At 40.5% G+C, this 26,834-nt stretch overlaps 1 protein-coding gene across 1 annotated transcript; it reads right to left on the bottom strand.

The window, feature by feature from the left end:
• Positions 1–1,436: 1,436 nt before the first annotated feature.
• On the bottom strand, positions 1,437–26,449 carry LOC126950908 (zinc finger protein 679). Its single transcript, XM_050784844.1, has 6 exons — positions 26,355–26,449; positions 18,074–18,367; positions 15,197–15,269; positions 10,375–10,501; positions 9,794–9,889; positions 1,437–4,721 (listed from the first exon to the last, which is right to left on the bottom strand). The coding sequence occupies exons 1-6, from the start codon at positions 26,447–26,449 to the stop codon at positions 3,748–3,750; spliced, it is 1,659 nt and encodes a 552-aa protein (XP_050640801.1). The 3' UTR covers positions 1,437–3,747.
• Between the last annotated feature and the right edge of the window lie 385 nt (positions 26,450–26,834).

Genomic DNA, 26,834 nt, shown 5'->3' with positions numbered 1-26,834 from the left:
CTCCTGACCTCAAATGACCCACCCACCTTGGCCTCCCAAAGTGCTAGGATTACAGGCATGAGCCACTGCACCCAGCTGGTGTATCTTTAGAGTAATACATTTGTATATGTAACTATGTAGATAAAAACTAAGTCTGTTTTGGTTTGTCAGCAGAGAGGCCACATGTTAAAAAATATATAAAACAAAAAAAAATATTTAATCATGGCCGGGCGCGGTGGCTCAAGCCTGTAATCCCAGCATTTTGGGAGGCTGAGACGGGTGGATCACGAGGTCAGGAGATCGAGACCATCCTGGATAACAAGGTGAAACCCCGTCTCTACTAAAAAAAAAAAATACAAAAAACTAGCCGGGCGAGGTGGCGGGTGCCTGTAGTCCCAGCTACTCCGGAGGCTGACGCAGGAGAATGGGGTAAACCCGGGAGGCCGAGCTTGCAGTGAGCTGAGATCCGGCCACTGCACTCCAGCCTGGGCGATAGATCGAGACTCCGTCTCAAAAAAAAAAAAAAAAAAAAAAAAAAAATTTAATCATGACTCAGAAATGTATGGCTATTAATTATACTCATGAAATTTTTATGATCAGAAAATGACCCTATGGCTAATAATAATTCAATTGCACATACTGAAGTAACTAAAAGTGTATAATGGGATTGTTTGTAATACAAAGGAAAAGTACATGCTCGAGGTGATAAATACCTCATTTACTCTGCTGTGATAATTAAATATTGTATGTCTGTGTTAAAATATCTCATATATGCCATAAGTGTGTATGCACACTACCCACAAAAATTTTTAAAAAATTTAAATAAGATAAAAAAGAATACAAATTTGACCTATGGGAACAAAATTCTTCAACTTATTTGCAGTTTAAAACCACTGGCAGGCAAGGAGTGGTGGCTCACACCTATATCCCAGCATTTTGGGATGCCAAGGCAAGTGGATCACCTAAGGTCTGGAGTTCGAGACTAGCCTGGCCAACATGGTGAAACTCCATCTCTACTAAAAATACAAAAATTAGCCAAGTTTGGTGGCACGTGCCTGTAGTCCCAGCTACTTGGGAGGCTGAGGCAGGAGAATCGCTTGGACCCAGGAGGTGGAGGTGGCAGTGAGCCGAGATTTCGCTGCTGCACTCCAGCCTGGGTGACAGAGCAAGACTCCGCTCCAAAACAAATACACACACACACACACACACTGGCAAAAAAGAGATTACTAGAGATGTCATTCCCCTACATTAACAAATACTATATTGTTACCATCTTTTACCTAGAACCTTAAGTAAGATTGGACACGTTAAAGTTGATGGCAAATTAACACTTCTTTCAAAGCACAATAGTCTTAACACATTAAAAACAATTATGTTTAATGAAAAAATTAGGTTCACACATAATCTTTAAAAAAATTTTAAACTTATTGCATTGTATTACATAAAGGTACAATTGATAAAATACTACTAACATTCAAAGAGTTTCCTCTCACTAGAATTCAGAATATTACTGTGAACACCCACCTTATACATCACTAAAACAATGTTATAAGTCAGCCACAAAGAGCCTCTCCATTTAGATTTTTCATTATGCATCTTACAGCCTAATGTCCTTACTCTTTCATAGGAGAGTTCATGAAGAATGGACACCTATAGAAAACAACCTCTCATACCTCTGATGCAATTGATCAAATACTTTCACAAACAATGGGAAGAAGGAATCAACGTGAAGTAACTTGAGACTTGAGTTACATTATTATTTCTTAGAAAATCTATAATTTTTTTTACAGAAAAAGCAGCATTCCTCGAATGTAATTATAAATCTCCAAAAAAATCTACTTCTTTAAAATGTATATAGTGATATCTTCGGATCTCTTTTACACTCAACACTCTGATTTAATATAATGTCTGAAGTTTCAGTGCCTTCATTCTTTCTACTGTGAATCCTCAAATGTTTATACAGACTTAATTTTTGATTAAATATATTTTCCCCATTTGCTACATATGCAAAAATATTTTCTAGTAGAAACTGGTGTTTTCTAAGCTATAGTTTTCAAACAAATGTTCTTTCACATTCATTACATTTTTAGACTTTCTCTCAAATATAAATCCTCTGATGTTCATTAAAGTTTGAGCATCTGCTTCAGGGTTTTCCTGTAATATAAAATGTGTACAATAAAATCTGTATTACAAGTAAAGGTACTATAATCCTCTTTATGTTTGAAATGTTTGTCTTCAGATAGTCTTTAAAGGCCTAAATTTTCTGAAGGTCTTTTTATAGTAATCACATTTATAATACTTTTTTTTTTTGAGATGGAGTCTTGCTCTGTTGCCCAGGCTGGAGTACAGTGGTGCGATCTCGGCTCACTGCAACCTCTACACCCTGGGTTCGAGTAATTCTCCTGCCCCAGCTTCCTAAGTAGCTGAGATTACAGGTGCATGCTACCACGTCCTGCTAATTTTTCTATTTTTAGTAGAGATGGGGTTTCACCATGTTGGCCAGGTTGGTCTTGAACTCCTGACCTTGTGGTCCGCCTGCCTTGGCCTCCCAAAGTGCTGGGATCATAGTCATAAGCCACCACACCTGGGTTATAATGCTTTTATTAAGTATAAACTTTCTGATATTGAGTAAGATATGAACAGATATTAATGGCTTTTCACATTCTTTGTATTTGTACAATTTTTCTCTAGTATAAATGCTTTCTTGTGCCATAAGGTAAGTATTTGTTAAAAGTTTTGCCACATTCTCCATATTTGTAGGGGTTTTCTTCAGTATAAATTATCCTACCTACCATAAACGTGTGACTACCATTTAAAGGCCTTGCCACATTTAACACATTTCTGGAGTTTCTCACCAGTATGATTTCTCTTTTTTAGAAAAGTTTGAGGTGTGGTTAAATGCTCTGTTATATTTTTTATGTATGTAGAGTTTCTCTCCAGTATAAACTTTTTTAATTAATAAGGATGGAGAACCTGTTAAATGCTTTGCCACAATTTTTTTTTTTTTTTAACAATTGTAGGGGTTGTCTCCAATATCAATTATCTTACATTTATTCAAACAAATGTTTGAGGACTTTTAAAAGACATTTCTATATTCCTTATTGTAGGGTTTCTCTTCAATATTAATTCTCTTAATGTATAATAAGGGTTCAAGATTAGTTAAAACCTAAAGCTTTTAACCACATTCTTTGTTTTTGTAGGGTTTCTCTCTAGAATGAATAATCTGATACTGTGTAAGGCCTGAGATGTGCTTAAAGGTTTTGCCACATTTTTTACCTTTGTAGAGTCTAATATACTCTCTTAGGCTTTGGGAAGCTGAGAGGCAGGTAGATCACCTGAAGTCAGGAGTTCAAGACCAACCTGGCCAACACGGTAAAATCCCTAAAAATACAAAATCAGCCAGTGTGGTTGCATGCGCCTGTAATCCCAGCAACTCAGGAGGCTGAGGCAGGAGAATTGCTTGAACCCAAGAGGCAGAGGTTGCAGTGAGCTGAGATCATGTCACTGCACTCCAGCATGGGTGACAAAGTGAGACTTCATCTCAAAAAAATTTTGTTTAAATAAATTCTCTTGGGTTCCTTAAGGTTTGAGGGCTGGTTAAAGGCTTTATTACTTTTTTACATTTATAAGACTTTTGTTCAATATGAATTATCTTATGTACAATAAAGGCTTGGAACTGGTTAAAGGCTTGGCCACATTCTCCACACTTGTAGTGATTTTTTTTGTTATTTTATGTATTATAAGGCCTGAGGGCTGGACTTTATCACGTTACTCACATTTGTAGGGTTTCTCTCCAGTATGCATACTCTTATGATTAGCAAGACTTGAGGACCACTTAAAAGCTTTGTCACATTCTTCACATTTGTAGGGTTTCTCTCCAGTATGAATCCTCTTATGAGCATTAAGAGTTGAGGAGAAGGCAAAGGCTTTCCCACATTCTTTACATTTGTAGAGTTTCTCTCCGGTATGAATTATCTTATGTTTCTTAAGGGTTGAGAGGCAGTTAAAGGCTTTGCCACATTCTTCACACGTGTAGGGTTTCTCTCCAGTATGAATTCTCTTGTGGTAAGTGAGCGATGAGGATAAGCTAAAGGCTTTGCCACATTCTTCACATGTGTAAGGTTTCTCTCCAGTATGAATTCTCTTGTGGTTCGTAAGTGTTGAGGAGCGGCTAAAGGCTTTGCCACATTCTTCACATGTGTAGGGTTTCTCTCCAGTATGAATTCTCTTATGTTTAGTAAGGGTTGAGGACCAGGTAAAAGCTTTGCCACATTCCTCACATCTGTAGGGTTTCTCTCCAGTATGAATTCTTTTATGTTTAGTAAGGGTTGATGAGCAGGTAAAGGGTTTGCCACATTCTTCACATTTGTAGGACTTCTCCATAGTATGAATTATCTGATGTTGATTTAGGTGTGAAACCATACAAAATGATTTGACATATTTTTTACATTTCAAATGTTTCTTTCCACTATGTCTTGTCTTATGTCTATTGGAATTTGAAAATTTACTGAAGACTTTGACACATTTATGAGTCTGAAATATTTTGTTTTGGGTAGTTGACAAACATTGGTTAACTTCATTATAACCTCCTTCTTGCACCTCACACTCACCCATGGTTTTACATTTTTTTACTTGTAAATTCTCATGTTCACATTTTCCATATATTCTCGGTATTACTTTTTGAAGTGAATCTTTTATGCCCAGCTCTGGCTGAAGGTCTTGGGTGAAATGAGAACATGTAACTGAAAGACATAAAAATCACAAGTTACTTCACTTACTAGACTCAGATACATATACTTTACAAATCATAAAATTATACAAGGTACATTAGCAAAATGGCATATCAAATTACCACAGGCCACAATTCCTTCATAGGTTTATAAATGTAACAAAACCACAGTGATCAAAATACCTTTGCTGGAAATTTATAAATAAAGTAAGTGTGTGCATCAGGTGGGCACAATGCCAAGAGCCATATATAAAGAGAAGAGAAGTCTGCGACATTCACCCAACACAGCCCTTCCTCATCCCTAGTAGAAGAATATGGTGTCTTTAGGAGCAAACTGTTTTTTTATTATAAAAGACCAGAAAAATACTGGGACCTATATCTTTACTTTTGGCTTACAGGGGCCTTTCTGTCTTCCATGATAGAAAGTGCTGAATGAAATGGTGGTATACTTTTGAAATGACACCTTTAAGTCTTTTGGGATCAAAAGTGAATGTTACAACAGCAGAAAGACTGCAGTCCATGGGCAGAAAACAGGTGTAGAAAGTAGCTACCTACTGGTAAGAGGAAACATGGAGAAGTCTTTTAACTGAAAAATAAATGCAAAATTGCAGACAAGACACATCCTGAAAACATGTTTGAGAGACTCTGTGAATCTCTAGCCAAGATAATTGGTTTCAGGTTATGCCAGGAAAGAGCTGCATTATAAAGATCATGAAAGGTAGTTTTATGTTAATGTTTAAATCTCAACCAAAGATTACAATGTATACAAAACATGAGGACAACATGGTCTAATAAAAAAAAAATTTTGAAAAAGCAACTATAAAAATAAAGAGGCATATATTAATTTTTAAAATATATTTTAAATTTAAAATAAATTTTAAAATATATTATGCTCAGTGAGAAAAATGGAAAACCAGACACCTAAATAAAATCAGAAAAATAAGAATATCAACAATAAGCTTGGAATAATAAAAACAAAACAATCGTGGAATTAAAAAAGAATAACTGAAAAAATTTAAAAGAAAAAAATAATGTAAGAAATGAAGAACTTAACAAACAAACTAGGACATACACAAAAAGATCCATCACACATCTTTAAGCAAAGTTTCAAAAGTCGCTAACCAGAAGACAATCTTGGGAGCTGTAAGATAAAAATGAGGTATTATTTATAAGCATAGTTCTCTGAAACATTTGACAATAGAAATCTTGCAGGTCAATAAAGAACTGTGTACAATGGTTAAAGTACTGAAAAAAAAATCTTCATGGTGAGAATAATAAACACAGCAAAAATGTACTACAAAATAAAGAAAAAATAAAGATCTTCCAGAATAAACACATGCTGGAAAAGCATATAAGCACTGCATGTGCCCTAAATAAAATGCTGAAAAGAGGTCTTCCACTTAAAATAACATGATGAAAAAAATACATAATTGTATGAAAATATATAACTTTTTGAAAAACATATGCATATACAAAAAATAAAATTCTGCGGCATTATCGTGATCATGCAGAAAACATTTTTAGTTATTCTTTAAAATTTGAAAGATACAAGTATAAAAATAATCATAAAACATAAAAAGATATAATTATCAACATCAATAAGATGTATAGGGTAGATAAAATGAGGACAAATTTTTCTATGCAACTGAAGTCATTTTTTTTTACCAGTTTAAAAAATACTGTGGTAACATTTAGAGGTGTTATAAAATCTCCAATGTAGCACAAAGAAAAAATCTTTATAGACACACAAAAGAAAATGAATGAATTACTAACATGAAACAAAGATTGATATTATATAATGGTAAAATGAGTCAATTTACTAGGAATCTATAACTATTATGTCGATCTATATGTACATGCATATATAAGATCAGGGCTTCAAAATAGATAAAGCAAATATTGATAGAAATGAAGCAAGAAACAAAATAGCAACATAAAATTATAAACATTAAGACCTCACTTTCAATAATAAATAAAAAATTGAAATAAAAAATCGATTAAAAAAACAGAAAACCTGAAGAACATTATATTGTGTATGAATTCATTTTGCATTACTATAGAAAATAAACTGAGACTGAGTAATTTATAAAGAAAAAGACTTCTTTGGTTCACAGTTGAGTAGACTGTACAAGATGTATATGCCAGCATCTGCTTCTGGTGAGGATATGAGGAAGCTTACAATTATAGTGGAAGGCAAAAAAGATGTATATGCCAGCATCTGCTTCTGGTGAGGATATGAGGAAGTTTACAATTATAGTGGAAGGCAAACATGTCACATGGTGAAAGATGATGCGAGTGTGAGGTGGAGGAGCCAGGTTCCTTTAAGCAACCAGCTCTCATGTGAATTAATAGAGGGAGCCCTCTATGATTACCAAGGGGATTGTGCCAAGTCATTCATGAGGGATTTGTCTCCATGATGCAAACACCTCTCATTAGGCCCCACATCCAACACTGGAGATTACATTTCAACATGAGATTTGGAGGGCACAAACATCGACACCATATTATAAAATCAACTAGGCTAAACAGACACGTACAGAACTCTCCAGTCAAAAGCAAGTGGGTACACAAGATTCTTATTTGCACCTGGTATATTCTGTTAGAATACATAGGTCTTAGTAAATTTCAAAAGATGAGCCAGGTGCAGTGGCTCACAGGTGTAATCTCAGTACTTCGGGAGGCCAAGGTGGAAGGATCACTTGGGGCAAGAAGCTTGATACCAGCCTTGGGAACATGGTGAGACCCTGTCTCTACAAAGAATTAAAAATTAGCTGGGCATGGTGGGGTAGGTCTGTAGTGTCAGTCACTCAGGAGGCCAAGGTGGAAGGATTACTTGAGTCCAAGAGGTTTAGGCTGCAGTGAGCCAAGATAGTGCTACTGCATTAGAGTCTGGGCAACAGAGTAAGAAACCCTGTGTAAAAAAAAATTTAAGAAGAGCAAAATCATACAGCCTATTTTTTTCTAACCAAAACTGAATAAAGCCAAAAAGAAAAAAGGTAAAATAGGCAAATAAAAAATATATGGAAATAAACACACTCTTCAATGTATTCTTGCACAGGTCAAATAATTTAACTTAATTTAATATTTTTGCTTGAGGGTCAAAATAGTTAAGTGACAACTTAGTTGTCAATATAACTCACAGTGGTTAACAAATTTAATATAATCTGTATCAAAATTCCAAAAGTATATTTATTCCTGAAATATTGTTTAAAATTTTTAAAATTTATTTTGAACTATATCTAGAGAAACATGAAAAACAGAGGCATTATACTTCTTAATTTTAAAACATAATAAAAAGCAACAATAACAATAACTGTGGTATCCACACAAAGACAGATAAAGACATGACAGAAAAAAATAGGGAGACCAGCAATGAACTCTTCTGTGCATGACCAAATAATCTGCCACAAAGTTGCCATCAGCAGACAATGGAGAAAATATCATCCCTTCAACAGATAATGTTGAAAACTGGATATCTATATTGACGAAATAAACTTGGATGCTTTAATTGCATCACATACAAAAAATATTTTAAACAAAATACTTAGACTGAAAAAAAACTAATGAAATTCTTAGAAAAAAATATAGTGGAAAGACATGACATTGGTCTTGGCACCATTTTCTTAGACATGCCATCAAATGCATGAGCAACAAAGAGAAGAACACACAAATTTAACTGGACTAAACTTCAAAATTTCTGTAATCAAATAACACATTTAATAGAGTGACAGTGCCACCCACGAAATGGGTGACAATATTTGAAAATCACATGTGATAAAACTTAATATTGAGAATTTATAAACAACACCTAGAAGTAGACAACGATAACTGAATTACTTGATTTAGAAATGGTCAAGCAAGCTGGGCGTGGTGGCTCATTCTTGTAATCCCAGAACTTTGGGAGGCCGAGGTGGGCAGATCACCTGAGGCTAGGAGTTTGAGACCAACCTGACCAACATGGCAAAACCCCATCTCTACTAAAAATACAAAATTAGCCGGGCATGGTGGCACATTCCTATAATCCCAGTTACTCAGGAGGCTGAGGCAGGAGAATCGTTTGAACCCGGGAGGCAGAGGTTGCCCTGAGCCAAAATTGCACCACTGCACTGCAGCCTGGGCAACAAGAGTGAAATTCAGTCTCAAAAAAAAAAAAAGAAAGAAAGAAAGAAATGGACAAATGATTAAACTAAATTTTAATAAAAAAAGTTACACAAATAGGGATAACTATTTGAAAGGTTGCACAAAATTAATAATTTATAGAAAAATGCAAAACAAAATCACAATACAAAACAAAATTACCTTATACCAATTAGAATGGCCACTATAAATTTTTTCAAAAACACCAACTATGTAGATGATGTAAAGAAATTGAAACCTATTCAAGTTGTTGATGAGAAAAAAGATACAACTATCATAAAAAGTATCATGAATGTTCTTCGAATAATTCTAAATGAAATTATACAACACAGCAATTCTATTCATGAATCTATATCTAAAATATGCAACACAGTAAAATGAAGACATAAGAGGTATCCTGCTTGCATATCCCCCCACAGTAAGTCTCATAACCCAACCTCTAAATAAATAAATAAATATATGGATAAAAATTTAAAAATAAATTATAAAAAACTTTAAACTATATTTCAAGTCTATAGTAATGAAAACGGAATGGCGTGTGCAGAAAAATAGACAACCACAAATGAAACAGAAACTACTATTCTCACACATTTTAGACATGACACAAAAAAATTTTTAATGGTTTAACAGAGTTTCTCAAAAATATGCAGATATTAGTGTACTCCAAAAGCAATGGAAAAGCAGTTTATGCAGTCCCTGATAAGCCACAAAGAAAACTTTGGCTGAACTTGAAGAAAGATTTCTGAAGTGAAAGTAGAATCCGTAGAGAATTTAAAAGCCTGGGGCAGAAGGTATCACTATCTGAGAGCAAAAGTAAAAAATGACTCAGGCTTCTCAGAATCTCTTTCCATAGAAGCACATCTCCCCAAACCACATTTTAAGGACTAGCTTCCTCCTTGATTTGTGTATCTCTCATCTGTGTCATCTGCTTCATTCACTCTCACTTACCTGGGTGTTTGGATACCATCTCATTTCTCTTTATATTCCGAGGCTCTTTATTTTGCTCCAGACAGGCGATCAAGTCTGGCTTAGAGACAGCAATACCTGATTTATTAAGAAAAAAAAAGTAAGATAAATCTTGCTGAATTCTTTAATTACCAAATTAGTATTATGCTTAGTAAAGAGGATATACTAGAAAATTCTAGAAAATTAATATTGGTCATAATAGAACTTTTTAACTATTTAGAAAATATTTTAAATGTGTAGGTCCTTAATTTCACTACTCAGTATTGCTGAATCAAAAACTGGTGGTGGCAACTGAATTCTAAGGCATGGGCAATGCTCTTTTACGCCACAACATTTTTGGAATTGCCACTAACCTAGAGCGAAAGATACATAAGCTCAGGAAAGGGAAAAGTTCAGGTCAAAATAAAACGTCTTGAAGAATTTGTTCTACACCAATGAATCCCCAAGATTTTCTTAAAATCGGAGAGCTAAAATTCATTCATGCAAAGCAGAAATTACCAAAATCATCTTAGAAAAGAGAGAAAGGCAATATATTAGGAATTGTGTATCGAAGTTATCCTCACCCAGGGAGACCAGGTTTCTGTAGTTCTCTAACATCACATCTCTATATAAATTCCGCTGAGCACGATCCAGGCATTGCCATTCCTCCAGAGAGAATTCTATAGCTATATCTCTGTATGTCAACAGTCCCTGAAAAAAAACCAAAAACAACAAAAAATACTCATGAACACACAAACACTCACCACATGGCCATAGGCAGAGATTTTTATTTGACTCAAGAGTAAAAAGAAGTGTTTCTCACTTATAAGAGTGACTAAAATTATTCAATGATAATTTTTAACACTGAAGTATTCTCTAACTCTGAGAAAAGAGGATAGCAGACAATCCACAATACCACTGTAGGTATAATTTTCTGGACGATAAATTATTAAATTAAGAGCATCAATATGGACATGTCTATTTTTTCCTTTTCTTTTTTCTTTTTTTCTTTTTGGAGACCAAGTCTCGCTCTGTTGCCCAGGCTGGAGTGCAGTGGCGTGATCTTGGCTCACTGAAAACTATGCCTCCTGGGTTCAAGTGATTCTCCTGCCTCAGCCTCTCAAGTAGCTGGGATTACAGGTGTGTGCCACCATGCATGGCTAATTTTTGTATTTTTAGTAGAGACAGGGTTTCTCCATGTTGGCCAGGCTTGTCTTGAACTCCTAACCTCAGGTGATCCACCCACCTTGGCCTCCCAAAGTGCTGGGATTACTAGCATGAGCCACTGCACCTGGCCCATTTTAATTATAAAGAAACATCAGTTTTATGCAAAGTTGAAGATACAGACAACTTCCCTGTTCTATAATTTTGAATAGTAACATTAAGTAGCCTTTCTTTAGCAGCCTAGAAAGCAAGTATCTCCTAATAGTTTTTTCAGAACTTTCTGGATAATAAATGCCATCCTGTTTATGTGAGCATTTTCTAAATCCTATTCTGCATGGAACTAATAGAGCACACAGATGAAACTTCAACAAGACATGTTTCACTTTTCATTAATATCCAAAGACAACTGTGTTTCCCCAATAGAAATATTGAGTATTTACACCTTCTCATGTTCAACAGCTACAATGGGAACATTTTAAATATTGCAGGTCATAAATTTGTGGTGAGAATTCTGCATGGCATACAAGAATCCAAGATGAAGAAAATACCTAGAAGGCTTGGTATGGCCGGGCACGGTGGCTGGTGCCTGTAATCCCAGCACTTTGTGGGGCTGAGGTGGGCGGATTGCCTGAGGTCAGGAGTTTGAGACCAGCCTGGCCAACATGGTGAAACCCTGTCTCTACTAAAAATACAAAAATTAGCTGGGCGTGGTGGTGAGCACCTGTAATCCCAGCTAATAGAGAGGCTGAGGCAGGAGAATCACTTGAACCCGCAAGGTGGAGGAGGTTGCAGTGGGCTGAGATTGTGCCATTGCACTCCAGCCTGGGGCACAAGAGTGAAAACTCAAACAAACAAAACAAAACAACAAAAAGAGAAGGCTATGCTATACAGAAAAAAAATTTTTTTCAGAACCCCGAGACTATCATAAAAATAGCAAAAAATAATTGAAACAAACTCATTAGGTATAAACAACACAAGCAGAGAAGTAAACATCTGCAAGTTCTGAACACATGGCATTCCAAAAGGCAGAGTGGACACTGCTCTTTTTTTTTTTTTTTTTTTTTTTTTTTTTTTAGACAGAGTCTTGCTCTGTCAACCAGGCTGGAGTGCAGTGGTGCGATCTTGGCTCACTGCAACCTCCACCTCCTGGGTTCAAGCAATTCTCCTGCCTTAGCCTCCTGAGTAGCTGAGATTACAGGTGTGCACTACCATGCCCGGCTAATTTTTGTATTTTTAATAGAGACGGATTTTCACCATGTTGGTCAGGCTGTTCTCAAACTCCTGACCTTGTGATCCACCCATCTCAGCCTCCCTAAGTGTTGGGATTACAGGTGTAAACCACCACGCCTGGCCCAGACACTGCTCTTGATCTGAGACATGCTCACCTGAGAAAAAGTGATTTTTTCCTTTTCCTCCTCTTTCTCTGAAATGTATTTTCAGATAAGATGCTCTCGACATATCAAATCTGCATCTTGAGAATACGCCTTTAAAGCACAATCTATTCACCTGCTACCACCACACACATCCACGGGCAGAAAGACTGAGACTTGCTGAAAACATTCACCCATTTTTGTTGCGTATAACTGAAAAGATTTCAGAGCAATGACAGAACAACGAGCTTCTCCATAACTATTAAAGTATAAGTTTCTTTTTCCCTGCCCTCCCGTATCGGACATCAGCAAATTTCTTTACATAATGGCAGCATGAACTGCACTGACCTCTTCCTACCAAACGGAAACAGGGCAGGCAGTGCAGCCTTCCTCAGATGCGAAGGTTGAACTAAACTCTCCTGAATGTATCTTGAACCCCTCAAGTTTATAAATCGCTTGGTAATCTCGGCCCTGCTTTATGCAAAGTGATTCTTCAGGATCCAAAAGGGTCCAGGAATGGGCTTTTTCAACAAGTCCCCTGTAAATGCTGATTGTGCTTTCCCAGACACATTATTAGCATTAGCGAGAGAAAGCAGGCACAGCAAAGAGTCCCTTACACCCGCCACGTCTGTCACAATACACATACTTGTGATACAAATAAAGACAACCAATCTCCACCCTGAAATATTATATTTTTTGTTGGCTTTTTTCAGTTTACAGAGAAAACAGAAGGCAGCAATGTCTGAGTAAGTCTGCACTTGGGAAATGTGTACACATGTACTAATAAAACGGTTATTAAGCAGGTACTATGTGCTCAGGAGCATGTCACAACACTACGGGGAATAACACATAATGTGATTTAATTTTCATAGCACTCTGGGAGTTGCTACTAAGTGTTGAATAATTTTTAGCATTTAGATTAAGAGCACAGCAGTTTTATTTCTTATGTGTCTCTATCATTAATTTTTAAAAGAAAATGTATAGAACAATAAATCAATATAAAAAACATCCGAAATGATACAATTACATAAGAATTGAATAATCAACTTCCAAATGGCTATTTTGTAAATAATGAAATTAAGGCAGAAATAAAAAAAGTTTTGGAACTAATTAGAGCTGAAATACAACATACCAGAAGCTCTGGGTCACAGCTAAGGCAGTGTTAAGAACAAAATGTATAACACTACACATCCACATCAAAGAGTTAGAAAGATCTCAATTTACAAATCTAAAGTCATAATTAAAAGAATTCCAAAAGTAAGAGCAAACTAACTTCAAAGCTAGCAAAAGACAAGAAATAACCAAAATGATAGCTGAAATGTAGAAGGTGAGACATAAATAACCACAAAAAGTTTAATGGGCCAGGCACAGTGGCACACACCTATAATCCCAGAACTTTGGGAGGTCGAGATGGGTAGATCATGATGTCAGGAGTTTGAGACCAGCCTGGCCAACATGGTGAAATCCCGTCTCTACTAGAAATACAAATATTAGCTGGGCGTGATGGCGGGCACCTGCAATCCCACCTACTCAGGAGGCTGAGGCAGGAGAATTGCTTGAAACCAGAAGGCGGAGTTTGCAGTGAGCCGAGATTAAGCCCACTGCATTCCAGGGGCGAAAGAGTGAAACTCTGTCTCAAAAAAAAAGTTCAACGAAACCAGAAGTTGATTCTATGAAAAAATTAATGATAGATAAAACATTAGATTAATGAAGAAAAAAGAAATAATTCATATAAACACAATCAGACTAAAAAGTCCAAAAACAACAGATGCTTGTGAGGTTATGGAAGAATGGAATGCTTATATCCTGCTGGTGAGCGTATAAATTTGGTTAACCATTGAGAAAAACAGTTTGGCAATTTTTCAGTAACCTGAAAACAGAATTACCATTTGACCCAGCAATGCCACAACTGGGAATATTACCAATGCATGTAAGTTATTCTACCATAAAGACACATGCATGCATATGTTTATTACAGCACTATTTACAAAAAACAAGACATAAACCTGTATGTCTTCAGTGGTAGACTGGATAAAGAAAACGTGGTATGTACACACCATGAAATATGATGCAGCTATAAGAAAGAACATCATGATGTCCGTTGCAGCAACATGAATGGAGCAGGAGACCGTTATTTTTAGAAAACTAGTGCAGGAATAGAGAATCAAATACTGTATGTTGTCACTTATAAGTGGGAGCAAAATAATGAGAAAACGTGGACACAAATAAGAGAACAGACACTGAGGCCCAGTACAGGGTGAAGGGTCAGAGGATGAAGAAAATCAGAAAAAAAAATCTGTTGGGTACTATGCTTAGGTCCTGAGTGATAAAAGAATCTGTACACAAAAACTTCATGATATGATTTTACCTATATAACTCGCACATATACTCTTGAACCCAAAATAAAAGGTAAAAGAAAAAAAATTTGGCCGGGCGCAGTGGCTCACACCCATAATCCCAACCCTTTGGGAGGCTGAGGCAGGCAGATCACCAGAGGCCAGGAGTTCGAGACCAACCTGGCCAACATGGTGAAACCCTGTCTCTATTAAAAATACAAAAATTAGCCGGGCGTGGTGGCACGCACCTATAATTCCAGCTACTCAGGAGGGAGGCAGGAGAGTCTCTCGAACCTGGGAGGTGGAGGTGGCAGCAAGCCAAGATCACACCACTGCACTCCAGCCTGGGTGACAGAGCAAGACTCCGTCTCAAAAAAAAAAAAAAAAAAAAAAAAATTCGTGAGTGGGAAAGAGTGCAAGGTCAGTGGTAGGACTGGCTTATGCTACAGACAGTGGTCCACGTGGGGCTATACTCTGATTTAGTCCTGTGTCCATGCAGGCAGATTAGACCATGATCAAGTGGTACGGACCCCTACATTAGTGGAGGAAACAGGTGCTACTGCAGATTCAGTTTCTGGGGTTGAGGATATGCCAGGAAACTTGTAGGCACTTTGGTTGGATTTTGGCAAGAAGCACTAAAAACAAAAGCGCTGTGGTAGAATTCTTGAGGGTGGTGCCTAGTCCTGGGAGGGGTGTGGACGCATCAATGTCTAGTGGGTCTGTCTGTGAATGGGTGAGAATCACGTGGTGGCAGCTCTGAAAGGAGGTCAGTTATCACAGTTCCTTTTCTCTAAGTTTTTAGTTTTTTTCACCCTGAGAGGAGACCTAGAATCACAAGACAATGTGCAGTGTGACAGCCTGTGTGCAGGAGAACAGAGCCTCCCCTTACCAGATGCCCAGAGTCCCCCTTCAGGCCAAGCCTCTGTAATATCTCTTTTCTGACACCTGGGATTACAGGCACCTGTCACCACGCTCGGCTAATTTTTGTATTTTTAGTAGAGATGGGGTTTCACCATGTTGGCCAGGCTGGCACCAAGCAATTTTTTAACACCAACTTGTTGTCTAACATTTCCATCCTGATGCCACCCAGAGTCGGCACGGACCATAATTCAGAGCTCAGTGTCACCATATCGCCCTCACTGCACACGCCTGTCACAAATCCCAGGGACCCATCTATGCTTCTCAGCTACTGTCTATAAACTGGGGACTCCCATAATGTCCCTCAAGTTCAATAATTTGATAAAGATACTCACAGAATTCTGCAAAATCCTGTACTTATGTTAACCAGTTTACTATAAAACATGCAACCAAGAAACAGTGAAATGGAAAAGATGTATAAGACAAAAAAAAAAAAAAAAAAAGTTGGGAAAGATGGGGTATATAGCACCCGACCTCTGCTTTCTTCTTATGCGAAATATTTATAAATGGCAAACTTTTTTTTTACAAAGCATTGAATGGCACTTTTTAAGTGTCATCCAATTACTTTTTAAAAAAATAATTAGTGTAAGTACTGTGTCTGAAACATACAAGGAAGGACAAATAGGTAATAATGTGAGTTAGAAAAGTTGGCATTTTGGAATGTCAGATGGAACTGGAAATTTAATATTTTACTGCAGGCCAGTTAGTCTGTGAGAACAGGGAAATTGACTCAAGACCTTGTTTAAGACACAGTTGAGGCCCAGCGTGGTGGCTCACGCCTGTAATCCCAGCACTTGGGAGGCCAAGCAGGCGGATCATCTAAGGTCAGGCATTTGAGACCAGCCTGGCCAACATGGCGAAACCCCATCTCTACTAAAAATACAAAAAGTAGCTGGGTGTGGGCCTGTAATCCTAGTTACTCAGGAGGCTGAGGCAGGATAATTACTTGAACCAGGGAGGCGGAGGTTGTAATGAGGCAAGATGGAGTCACTGCACTCCAGCCTGGGTGACAGAATGAGGCTCCGTCTTAAAAAAAAAGAAAGAAAGAAAGAAAAAGGCACAGTTGAAAAATGCAGGCTGCCTGCAATAGCCTATTCCTGTAATCCTAGCATTTTGAGGCGAAGGCGGGCAGATCACTTGAGGCCAGGAGTTTGAGACCAGCCTGGCCAACATGGCAAAACTCTATCTTTACTAAAAATACAAAAAGTAGCCGGGCGTGGTGGCCGGTGCCTTTAATCCCAGCTACTCGAGAGGCTGAGGCAGGAAAATCACTTCAACCCAGGAGATGGAGATTGCAGTGAACTGAGATCTCACCACTGCACTGCAGCCTGAGTGACAAAGCGACTCTGTCTCAAAATAAATAAATAAATAAAAATAACAGCAAGGGAAAGCCAGTTTCCTGTGGCTTTCCACAGGCAAATATTTAAACAGCAGGCAATTGGACCAAGGTGGATTGACTTTTCTCGGCTCTCACTTAAAAAAACAAAAATCTAACTCAAATGTATCTCTGTGGCCGGGGCGGTGGCTCACGCCTGTAATCCCAGCACTTTGGGAGGCCAAGAAGGGCACATCATTTCAGGTCAGGAGCTCGAGACCACCCTGGCCAACATGGTAAAACCCCGTCTCCACTGAAAACACAAAAATTAGCCGGGCACGGTGGCGGGCACCCGTAATCCCGGCTACTCGGAAGCCTGAGGCGCGACAATAATTGAACCCGGCAGACAGAGGTTGCAGTGAACCGAGATTGCGCCACTGCACTCCAGCAAGGGCAACAAAGCGAGACTCCCTCACAAAAAAAAATTGCATTTCTTGGAAATTATTACATTGAAGAAAAAAATTCAGGCCTAGTCAACCACAGACTGCTAATTAATCTGTGATGACATAACCAAGAAATTTTCACCTGGATCTTACAAATAAGGAAACTACATAACTTTACCAAAGCAGTTACTGAATTTGGTTTGCTTCATCATGCAACTTATAACAGACTTCTTCAAGCCTCTCCCATGGACCACAACCCACAAACCATAGCTGGGCGCTCTATGATTCTTGAATCACATTTTGATCAAATTGTCTAATATTTTTACAGTGATTCCCATACATTTCTAAAAGGAAATGAGGAACTAGGGACCTCAGGGACCACAACTTTTTCCACTTATGAATCCCACACCCTGAGTCAGGACTCTGCCCTGATGACTTTCCCACCCATGCACAATCTGGGTGAGATGAGGCGCTGGGAGTGCGGAGCCGCCCAGAGAGGGCTCCAGCCCAGGGCAAAGCCACTGCAGAGGAAAAAGACAGAACTCCCAGGGTCCCAGCCGCTGGCCCAGGCACCATATTATGTCTGGAGGAGACTAAGAGCCCACCTGGGCCAAGGAGGATTTGGGTCCTGAGACTCCAGAGCTGACTGCGAGGAAGTTTGGGTCCTGCTACAGCCACTTTCAGCCGGTTCCAACCAGCCCCCAGCCCTCTCTCACGATGACAGACCCACCACTCACCATTTCTCGGCTTCCAGGGTGTCCCGGTCTTTTAGCCATAAATCTGCGAATACCTGCAGGACACAAGGCCACAGTGGCTTGGACTCTAGGAGCGGAGGAAGCAGAGCAGTAAGGAGAAGAACTGGAGCTCTGGACGCAGAGAAACGCAAACGACCCGGAAAATTACGGAAGCGTCCTGTTCTCTCCCGCTGCATGCCTGATTGGACAATTTCTAATCCATTGCTCCTGATTGGATAAGGTTTCAGGACCCACCCTTCATGCCCTGAGTGACGAAAAATGTGATCAGACACTGGGCTAAACCAAGCAAAAAATAACAGGTTAGACTGCAACCTTTACAGCCAAGGCTTCTTCCCTGATCTGAGACAGGCCAACCCTAGAAGACATTTGCATTTAACCTTCTGTAAAACGTAATATGCATTTGTAAATGATATATAATATAGTTATTCATAAACTAAAAAAAATGACAATTTTTTTAAAATTTCAGATTTTATGACCTTCCTTACTGCGGATCCTTTGCAGTGACATGGTTTGGCTCTGTGGCTCCACCCAGATCTCATCTCAAATTGTAATTCATGGCAAGGCGTGGTGGCTCAGGCCTGTAATCCCAGCACTTTGGGAGCCCGAGGCTGGTGGATTACGAGGTCAGGAGTTAAAGACCAGCCTGGCCAATATGGTGAAACCTCGTCTGTACTAAAAATACAAAACTTAGCCAGGGTGGTTTGCGGGCGTCTGTAGTCCCAGCTACTCAGGAGGCTGGGGCAGAAAAATCGCTTGAACCCGGGGGGTGGAGCTCGCAGTGAACCGAGATCGTGCCACTGCACTGCAGCCTGGGTGAAAGAGCAAGACTCGGTCTCGAAAATAAATAAATAAATAAATAAAATAAAATAAATTGTGTTTTCCACATGTCAGGGCAGAGACCAGGTGGGAAGTGATTGGATCATTAGGGGGGATTATCCTCATGCTGTTCTTGTGATAGTAAGGGAGCTCTCAAGATACCTGATGGCTTTAAAATGTGGCATCTCCCCCCGCACACATGCCCCCATCCCCGGTTCTCTCTTTTTCCACCAAGTAAGATGTGCCTTGCTTTCCCTTCACCTTCTGTCGTGGTCATGATTGTAATTTTCCTGAGGATTCCTCAGATATGTAGAACTATGATTAAATTAAATCACTTTAAAAAAATTACTCAGTCTGAGGTATTTGTTTACAGCAGTGTGAAAATGAACTAATACATGCAGGCAGCCTGAGATTTCACAAAGGAGGCAATCCTCTGCAGTAAAATATGAGCTACATGTAAATTTTGAATTTTCTAGTAGCCAAATATTAAAAAGAAAATAAAAATGGTAGAGCTGGGCTCAGTGGCTCACGGTTGTAATCTCTGCATGTTCAGAAGACGAGGTGGTGGACCACCTGAGATCAGGAATTCGAGATCAGCCTGGCTAACATGGCAAAACCCCATCTCTACTAAAAATACAAAAATTAGCCGAGCGTGGTGACAGACACTTGTAATCCCAGCTACTCAGGAGGCCGAGGCAGGAGAATTGCCTGAACCCAGGAGGCAGAGGTTGCAGTGAGCCGAGATTGTGCCACCGCACTATGGCCTGGTGACAGAGCAACTCTGTCGCAAAATAAAAAAGAAAGAAACAGGTGGAATAACAGGTGGAATTGATTGTAACAATTTAATCAGCCCAATATATCCAAAATATTATTTTAATATGTGATTAGTATGTAATGGTTAATAAAGCATATACATTTTTAAAGCTAAATCTTCCAATGTAACCTTGTATTTTACCTTTCCAGCACATTGCAGTTCAGACCAGCCCCATTCCAGCACTCTGTGGCCATGTCAGAGGCGTTGCAACTGCATCTGGAATAGGTGCTGGGTAAAGTGGGACTGAGACCTACAGGACTCCCTTTTCCATGAGGTCAGGCATTCTAAGTCACAGGATAAATAGGAGATTGGCACAAGATGCAGTTCACAAAGACCTTGCTGATAAAACAGTTTGCAGTAGAGAAGCCACAAAAATCCACCAAAACCAAGATGGGAATGAAAGTGACCTCTGATTGTCCTCACGGATCATTACATGTTAATTATAACGCATTAGCATGCGAAAGACATTCCCATCAGTGCTATGACAGTTAATGAATGCCGTGGCGACATCAGAAAGTTACCGTATATGGTCTAAAAAGAAGAGAAATACTTGGTTCTGGGAATTGCACATCCCTTTCTTCAAAACTCATGAATAATCCACCCGTTGTTTAGCATATAATCAAGAAATAACTAAGTATTTTTAATTGAGCAGCCCACACTGCTGCTATGTCTAGGAGTAGCTATTCTTTTTTTTTTTTTTTTTTTTTTTTGAGACGGAGTCTCGCTCTGTCACCCAGGCTGGAGTGCAGTGACCGGATTTCAGCTCACTGCAAGCTCCGCCTCCCGGGTTCACGCCATTCTCCTGCCTCAGCCTCCGGAGTAGCTGGGACTACAGGCGCCCGCCACCTCGCCCGGCTAGTTTTTTGTATTTTTTTAGTAGAGACGGGGTTTCACCGGGTTAGCCAGGATGGTCTCGATCTCCTGACCTTGTGATCCGCCCGTCTCGGCCTCCCAAAGTGCTGGGATTACAGGCTTGAGCCACCGCGCCCGGCCAGGAGTAGCTATTCTTTTATACCTTTACTTTCCTAATAAGTTTGCTTTTGCTTTGCACTGTAGACTCGCCCAAAATTTCCTTCCTTCCTTCCTTCCTTCCTTCCTAGCTATTCTTTTATACCTTTACTTTCCTAATAAGTTTGCTTTTGCTTTGCACTGTAGACTCGCCCAAAATTTCCTTCCTTCCTTCCTTCCTTCCTTCCTTCCTTCCTTCCTTCCTTCCTTCCTTTTTCTCTCTCTCTCTTTTTCTTTTCTATCTTTTGACAGAGTCCTGCTCAGTCGCCCAGGCGGGAGTGCAGTGGCGCCATCTCGTCTCACTGCAACCTCTGCCTCCTGGGTTCAAGAGATTCTCCTGCCTCAGCCTCTGGAGGAGCTGGGATTTCAGACGCGCACCACCATGCCCAGCTAATTTTTGTATTTTTAGTAGAGTTGGGGTTTCACCATGTTGGCCAGACTGGTCTCAAGCTCCTGACCTCAAGTGATCCACCTGCCTTAGCCTCCCAAGTGCTGGGGTTATAGGCATGAGCCACCACCCCCAGCTCTGCATTCTTTCTTGTACGAGATCCAATAACCCACTCTTTGGTTCTGGATTGGGACCATTTCTGGAATCTTCTTTTCAGTGAATCACAAAGGGATGATACTAAGGAAACCCCCAACCTAAAGGAAATAGACAGAATCATCATTTGGCTACCTTTTTGTAAGTGGTGGCGTACCCGGGTATGGAATGGGATTGGGTTAGTAGCCCAATTTAGGGGAGTTAGAGTGTCTCCTAAGACAATTAAGATAAAAGATCCCGTTTAATAAAAGGCAAGAACACTTGACGAAACTTGTGTTTGAGACGCACCTTCAAAAGCTTACAGTCTTTCCTAAGATTTAGGGGGTTAGAGGCCCCTCTCAGTGAAGTCCCTCTCAGCTAAGATTAGATTTGGCATTATGGAATGTTAACCACTGTTGTCTTTGTGTTTGTTTGCTTGTTTTGAGACGGAGTCTCGTTCTTGTTGCATAGGCTGGAGTGCAATGGCGAGATCTTGGCTCACTGCAACCTCCACCTCCCAGATTCAAGTGATTCTCCTGCCTCAGCCTCCTGAGTAGCTGGGATTACAGGCACCCATCACCACACCCAGATAATTTTTGTACTTTTAGTAAAGACAAGGTTTCACCATGTTGTTCAGGACGGTCTTGAACTCCTGACCTCAGCCAATCCACCCACGTCGGCCTCCCAAAGTGCTGCGATTACATGCATGAGCCACCGTGCCCGGCCTTGTCTTTGGATTAATCTGCCTTGCATTTTTTCCTGATGGCTGTGGCTGACAGAATTGGCGAGTACAGGATCATGGAACATGTGGAGCTTTTTCCTCCCTAAAGTGGGAAACTTGAGAGCAGATGGGACTGTGAAAAACATTCTTTCACAACCAACAAGCGATCACCTAAACTTTTGATTCAATGCGTGGGTCTTTCTCTAGCTTTCCTGAGCTCCTCAACTTTCCTGTCCTACCATAAGCAATGCTGTCTTTCTCTCTCCCCCCCCCTCTCTCTCCTATCCTTTCTGTTACTCTGGGCCACCATCTTCCTCAAAGATCACATGTTGGAACTTCTGGTCAGAAGTCCCTGAAACAGGCCGGGCATGGTGACTCACTCTTGTAATACTAGCACCTTGAGAGGCCGAGGCAGCTGGATCACCTGAAGTCAGGGGTTCAAGACCAGCCTGCCAACATGGCAAAACCTTGTCTCTACTAAAAATACAAAAATTAGCCAGGGTGGTGGCGGGTGCCTGTAGTCCCAGCTACTCAGGAGGCTGAGGCAGGAAGAATTGCTTGAACTTGGGAAGCAGAGGTTGCAGTAAGCTGAGATCGTGCCACTGCACTCCCGCCTGGGAGACAGAGTGAGACTCCATCTCAAAAAGCTAAAAAACAAAGAAACAAAAAAGAAGTCCCTGTAACAAACAACAACAAAATGGATGAAGTTTCCCTCTTGTTTTATTTTATTGGGAGCTTGACCTTGTAGCCGTGTGGCAGTATTTTCTCTTTGTTTCTACCATCCAGCATATAGAAAATTTGAAATTTATGTTATAGTTATCCATAAAAGTGATCTTGAGCAGTAAACAACCTTTTGACTGCTGGAGGCTTCTTCTGGGAGAGGCCAATGGAGCCTGCTCAGTGCTGTAGCTCAGTAGCTGGGCTTTGCTGTGTCACAGGGGCAGCCTGAGTTCAGGGTTCAATTTCTGGCTTAGGAAATGAGTCCTTTGTGATTTGATATCTGCGTGAATATTTACTGATTCTCTTTCCCTTCACGAACCATCCTGAATTTTCCTTTCTCTGAGCTACCTTTGAAGATTCTAGATTTTGTAAAAACTGCTTGCCATCTTTTGAAAATACCTTGTACACCTGTGGTTAGGTTCACAACCGTAGTTAAAGCTTACTGATTTCAGGAGGCTGAGGTTGCAGTGAGCCTTGTTTGGCCACAGCACTCCAGCCTGGGAGACATAGAGAGAATCCACCACAAAATAAACAAACAAACAAACAAAAATACAACCTTTTGATTTGACCTGGGAGGTTATGTCAGTAAAGTTCAAAAGTCAGAAATATTGGCAGTTTGGCATGGCTAAGATCAAGTAATTAGAGAATTAAATAAATTTTTTTAAAAAGAGCTTAATTATTATTATTATTTATTATTTTTTTTTTTTTGAGATGGAGTCTTGCTCTGTCACTCAGGCTGGAGTGCAGTGGCGCAATCTTGGCTCACTGCAACCTCTGCCTACCAGGATCAAGCAATTTTCCTGCCTCAGCCTCCCAAGTAGCTGAGATTGCAGGTGCCCACCACCACACCTGGCTAATTTTTGCATTTTTAGTAGAGACCAGGTTTCACCGTATTGGTCAGGCTGTCCTCAAACTCCTGACCTCATGATCTGCCCGCCTTGGACTTCCAAAGTGCTGGGATTACAGGCTTGAGCCACCGTGTCTGGCCCCAAAGTCAACTTAATTAACTGCAGATAGTCAAGCTCTAACAGCCTGGAAGTCCTTGGTAAAAACAGAGGAGGTGCCACAATATGCATTTTGGGTGCAACTCACAGGAGGTATTCACTCTGATCCTGAAGTTGGGCATGTGAGAGATTGTAAATTTTATCTCTGGAACTTTTCACAGACGTGATTGTGATATATACCTTCACTCAGTATCTGACTGATTTTTCTCTTTTGCCTAGGCCCCAACTACAGTTTAGATTGTGAAATATACTTAGGGTGAGCGACTAGATAATGTGACTTTCCTGCTGGGCTTTGCCCTCCCGGGGTGTTGTGACATATTTCTGAGCCAATCACTTAGGCGATGTGACTCTCCCTTTCTGCCTGGGCCAGTCCACAGGGGTTACCGTGAAATATCTTTAGGCCCATCACCTTTGTTAAGTGACTCTTTTTTTGCCTTGAATCTGTTTACAGGAGAAATGGTTACATATCACTGGGCCCATCACCTAGATGGTGTGACTGTTTTCTACCTGGGACATATTTACAAGGTGAATTGTGACATATTGCTTTTCCTAGCACCCAGGAGATGTGACTTTTATTGCCAGGACCCTGCCCATAGTAAAAATATTGACACATCGCTGGCCCAGCACCTAGTTGACCTCCTAGTCTTTGCCCACAGGTGGGATGGTCACACATTAGGCCCAGCTCACAGGTATAATGAAGACTCACATATGTGAACCCACCCAGTAGAAGAGATTTTAACTCTTCTAGCTAGGCTTAGAAAAACAGGTAATGATCTGGGCCTTCTATACGTAGAAAGATCACACAATATATCACCCTCATGCATATTCTATAAAGTCTTTGGGTGATCTAAAGAGTGTCATCTCAGGGTCCAGCACAGAGGTAAAATTGTGACTCTTTTTTTTTTTTTTTTTGAGACGGAGTCTCACTCTGTCGCCCAGGCTGGAGTGCAGTGGCCGGATCTCAGCTCACTGCAAGCTCCGCCTCCCGGGTTAAGCCATTCTCCTGCCTCAGCCTCCCGAGTAGCTGGGACTACAAGCGCCCACCACCTCACCCGGCTAGTTTTTTGTATTTTTAGTAGAGACGGGGTTTCACCATGTTAGCCAGGATGGTCTCGATCTCCTGACCTCGTGATCCACCCCTCTCGGCCTCCCAAAGTGCTGGGATTACAGGCTTGAGCCACCGCGCCCGGCCAAATTGTGACTCTTATAGGCACACCCAGCTGACAATTAAAATTGTCTCCCTCACACACTGACAAAACTTACTGGTGAGGTCCTGACTCTCATATGAGGACACAACACACAGTTAGAATATTGACCATGCAATGTGGATGTGGCCAAAGGTCAGGTGGTGAGTCATAGCTGGACCCAGCTTACAGGCCCAGTGATGACTCTTGTACTCAGACCCTGCTAATCGGAGAGGTGTTGACTCTCATAGCTGGGTTTAGGCCAAAAAATAAAATTCTGGCTTTTCTACTTAAAAAAAAAATCACAGGTGATTACAACACACAAGCATGTTGTGTAAAGCCCTCAGATGAGACAGAGAGTGTTATAATAGGACCCAGCACAACACTGAGGTTGTGAGTATTGTATGCACACTCAGCTGACTGTTAAAATTGTCACCTTTACGCATGGAGAGAGCAAAACATTTCCTGAATCTCACTGACACACACAGTCCACAGTTGGATCATGCCTGTCACATGTGGACTGAGCCGCAGGAGGGATGTTGACCAATTTCTGTAACCAGATTATAGGAACAAAGATGGCTCCCTTACCTGGACCTAAAAACTAGAGAGATGTTGACTCTCAAGCCTGGGCTTAGGGCAATGGGCGTGATCCTACATTTGGGATTGTAACAAATGCCTGGGCAAGCACAAAGGTCTCAAAGCAGATTGTGAGTCTCACATGTGCCATAGAAAACCCGCAGGTGGTACAGACAGTGTCATAACAGGGACCGGCAAACAGGTGAGACTCTGACTCTCATTTGCACACCTGGCTAATAGTAAGAATTGGCACCCTGTCACATGAACACAGCCTTCGTAAAACATCCTGAATCTCACACTCAGAGGCAGTCAAAAGTTGGAATTGTGACTCTCATACGTGAACGCAGTCCACAGGTAGGGCGGTGACTCTCACACAAAGATTCAGCGCCCCTGTGAGGCTGTGACTCCCCTACTGGGACACTGTCTATAAGTGGGGTTCGGGCTCTCATGCACAGAGCCAGTGCACTGTTGAGATTGTGACTCAATTACTTAAACACATATCCCAAGATATGTTGACTGTCATAAATGAAGCCAGCACATTTGTGGGGTTTTAAATCTTATCCTTAAACTTTTCTGCTGGTGTGATTCTGACATATACCTTTTCCCAGCCTCTGATTAATTTTACTCTATTGTAACATATACCTGGGCCATGCACAAAATTTATGTTCCTCTTCTGAACGAGCCCTGTCCTCAGGAGAAATTACAATATATCTTAGGGCCAATCATCAAAGTGAAGTGACTCTCTTTTTCTGCCTGGGTCTTGCCCTTAGTTGGGATTGTGACATATCACTGGACCTTTAACCCAAATGATATAACTCTTTTTCCTGGGTTCTTATTACAGAAGGCATTGTGACATATCTCTAGACCCATCACCTAGGTGATGTGACTCTTCTTTCCTACCGGAACCCTGCCCCCAAGAGGCATTGTGACGCATCACTGGGCCCAGCTTCCAGGTGATGTAAGAGTCCTGACTTGGCCGTGCCCACAGGGGGCATTGTGACATACCGCTGGGTCCAGCACCTGGGTGATATGACACTCCTGATTTGCCCCTGCACTAAGGTGAGATTTTGACCCTGCTCCAAGTGGCAACTGTGACATATCTCTGGCCAGAACCCAAGTGATGCACCCTTGGGCCTGGTCTGTCTCCACAGTTGGAATTGGGAAACACACATGGGCACAGCTTACAAGTGGACTGATGACTCATACCTGAAGATATTTTGACTCTTGCAGTTAGCCTTAGGGCAAAAACTAAGGTCCTGGGTCTTCAGGTTGTAGGATGGTCACAGAGTGTTATGACTTGCATGCACATTGTATGAAGCCCTCAAGTGCTGTAAAGAGTGCCATAACAGAGCCCAGCACACAGGGAAAATTGTGGCTGTT

Source organism: Macaca thibetana, chromosome 3, assembly GCF_024542745.1.
Source record: "Macaca thibetana thibetana isolate TM-01 chromosome 3, ASM2454274v1, whole genome shotgun sequence".
Classification (NCBI taxonomy): Eukaryota; Metazoa; Chordata; class Mammalia; order Primates; family Cercopithecidae; genus Macaca; species Macaca thibetana.
The sequence above is the reverse complement of the archived record's forward strand: the minus strand, read 5'-3'. Positions and strand labels throughout refer to the sequence as shown.

Coding starts and splice junctions, on each gene's coding strand:
- LOC126950908 (XM_050784844.1), bottom strand. CDS start 26,449: ATGCCCCCTGTGGGCACGGCCAAGTCAGGACTCTTACATCACCTGGAA. Junction 10,502..15,196: donor CACCTGTTTCCTCCACTAAT/GTAGGGGTCCGT, acceptor GTTTTTTTTCAG/GGACTGTTGACATACAGAGA. Junction 9,890..10,374: donor CAGAAACCTGGTCTCCCTGG/GTGAGGATAACT, acceptor TTAATAAATCAG/GTATTGCTGTCTCTAAGCCA.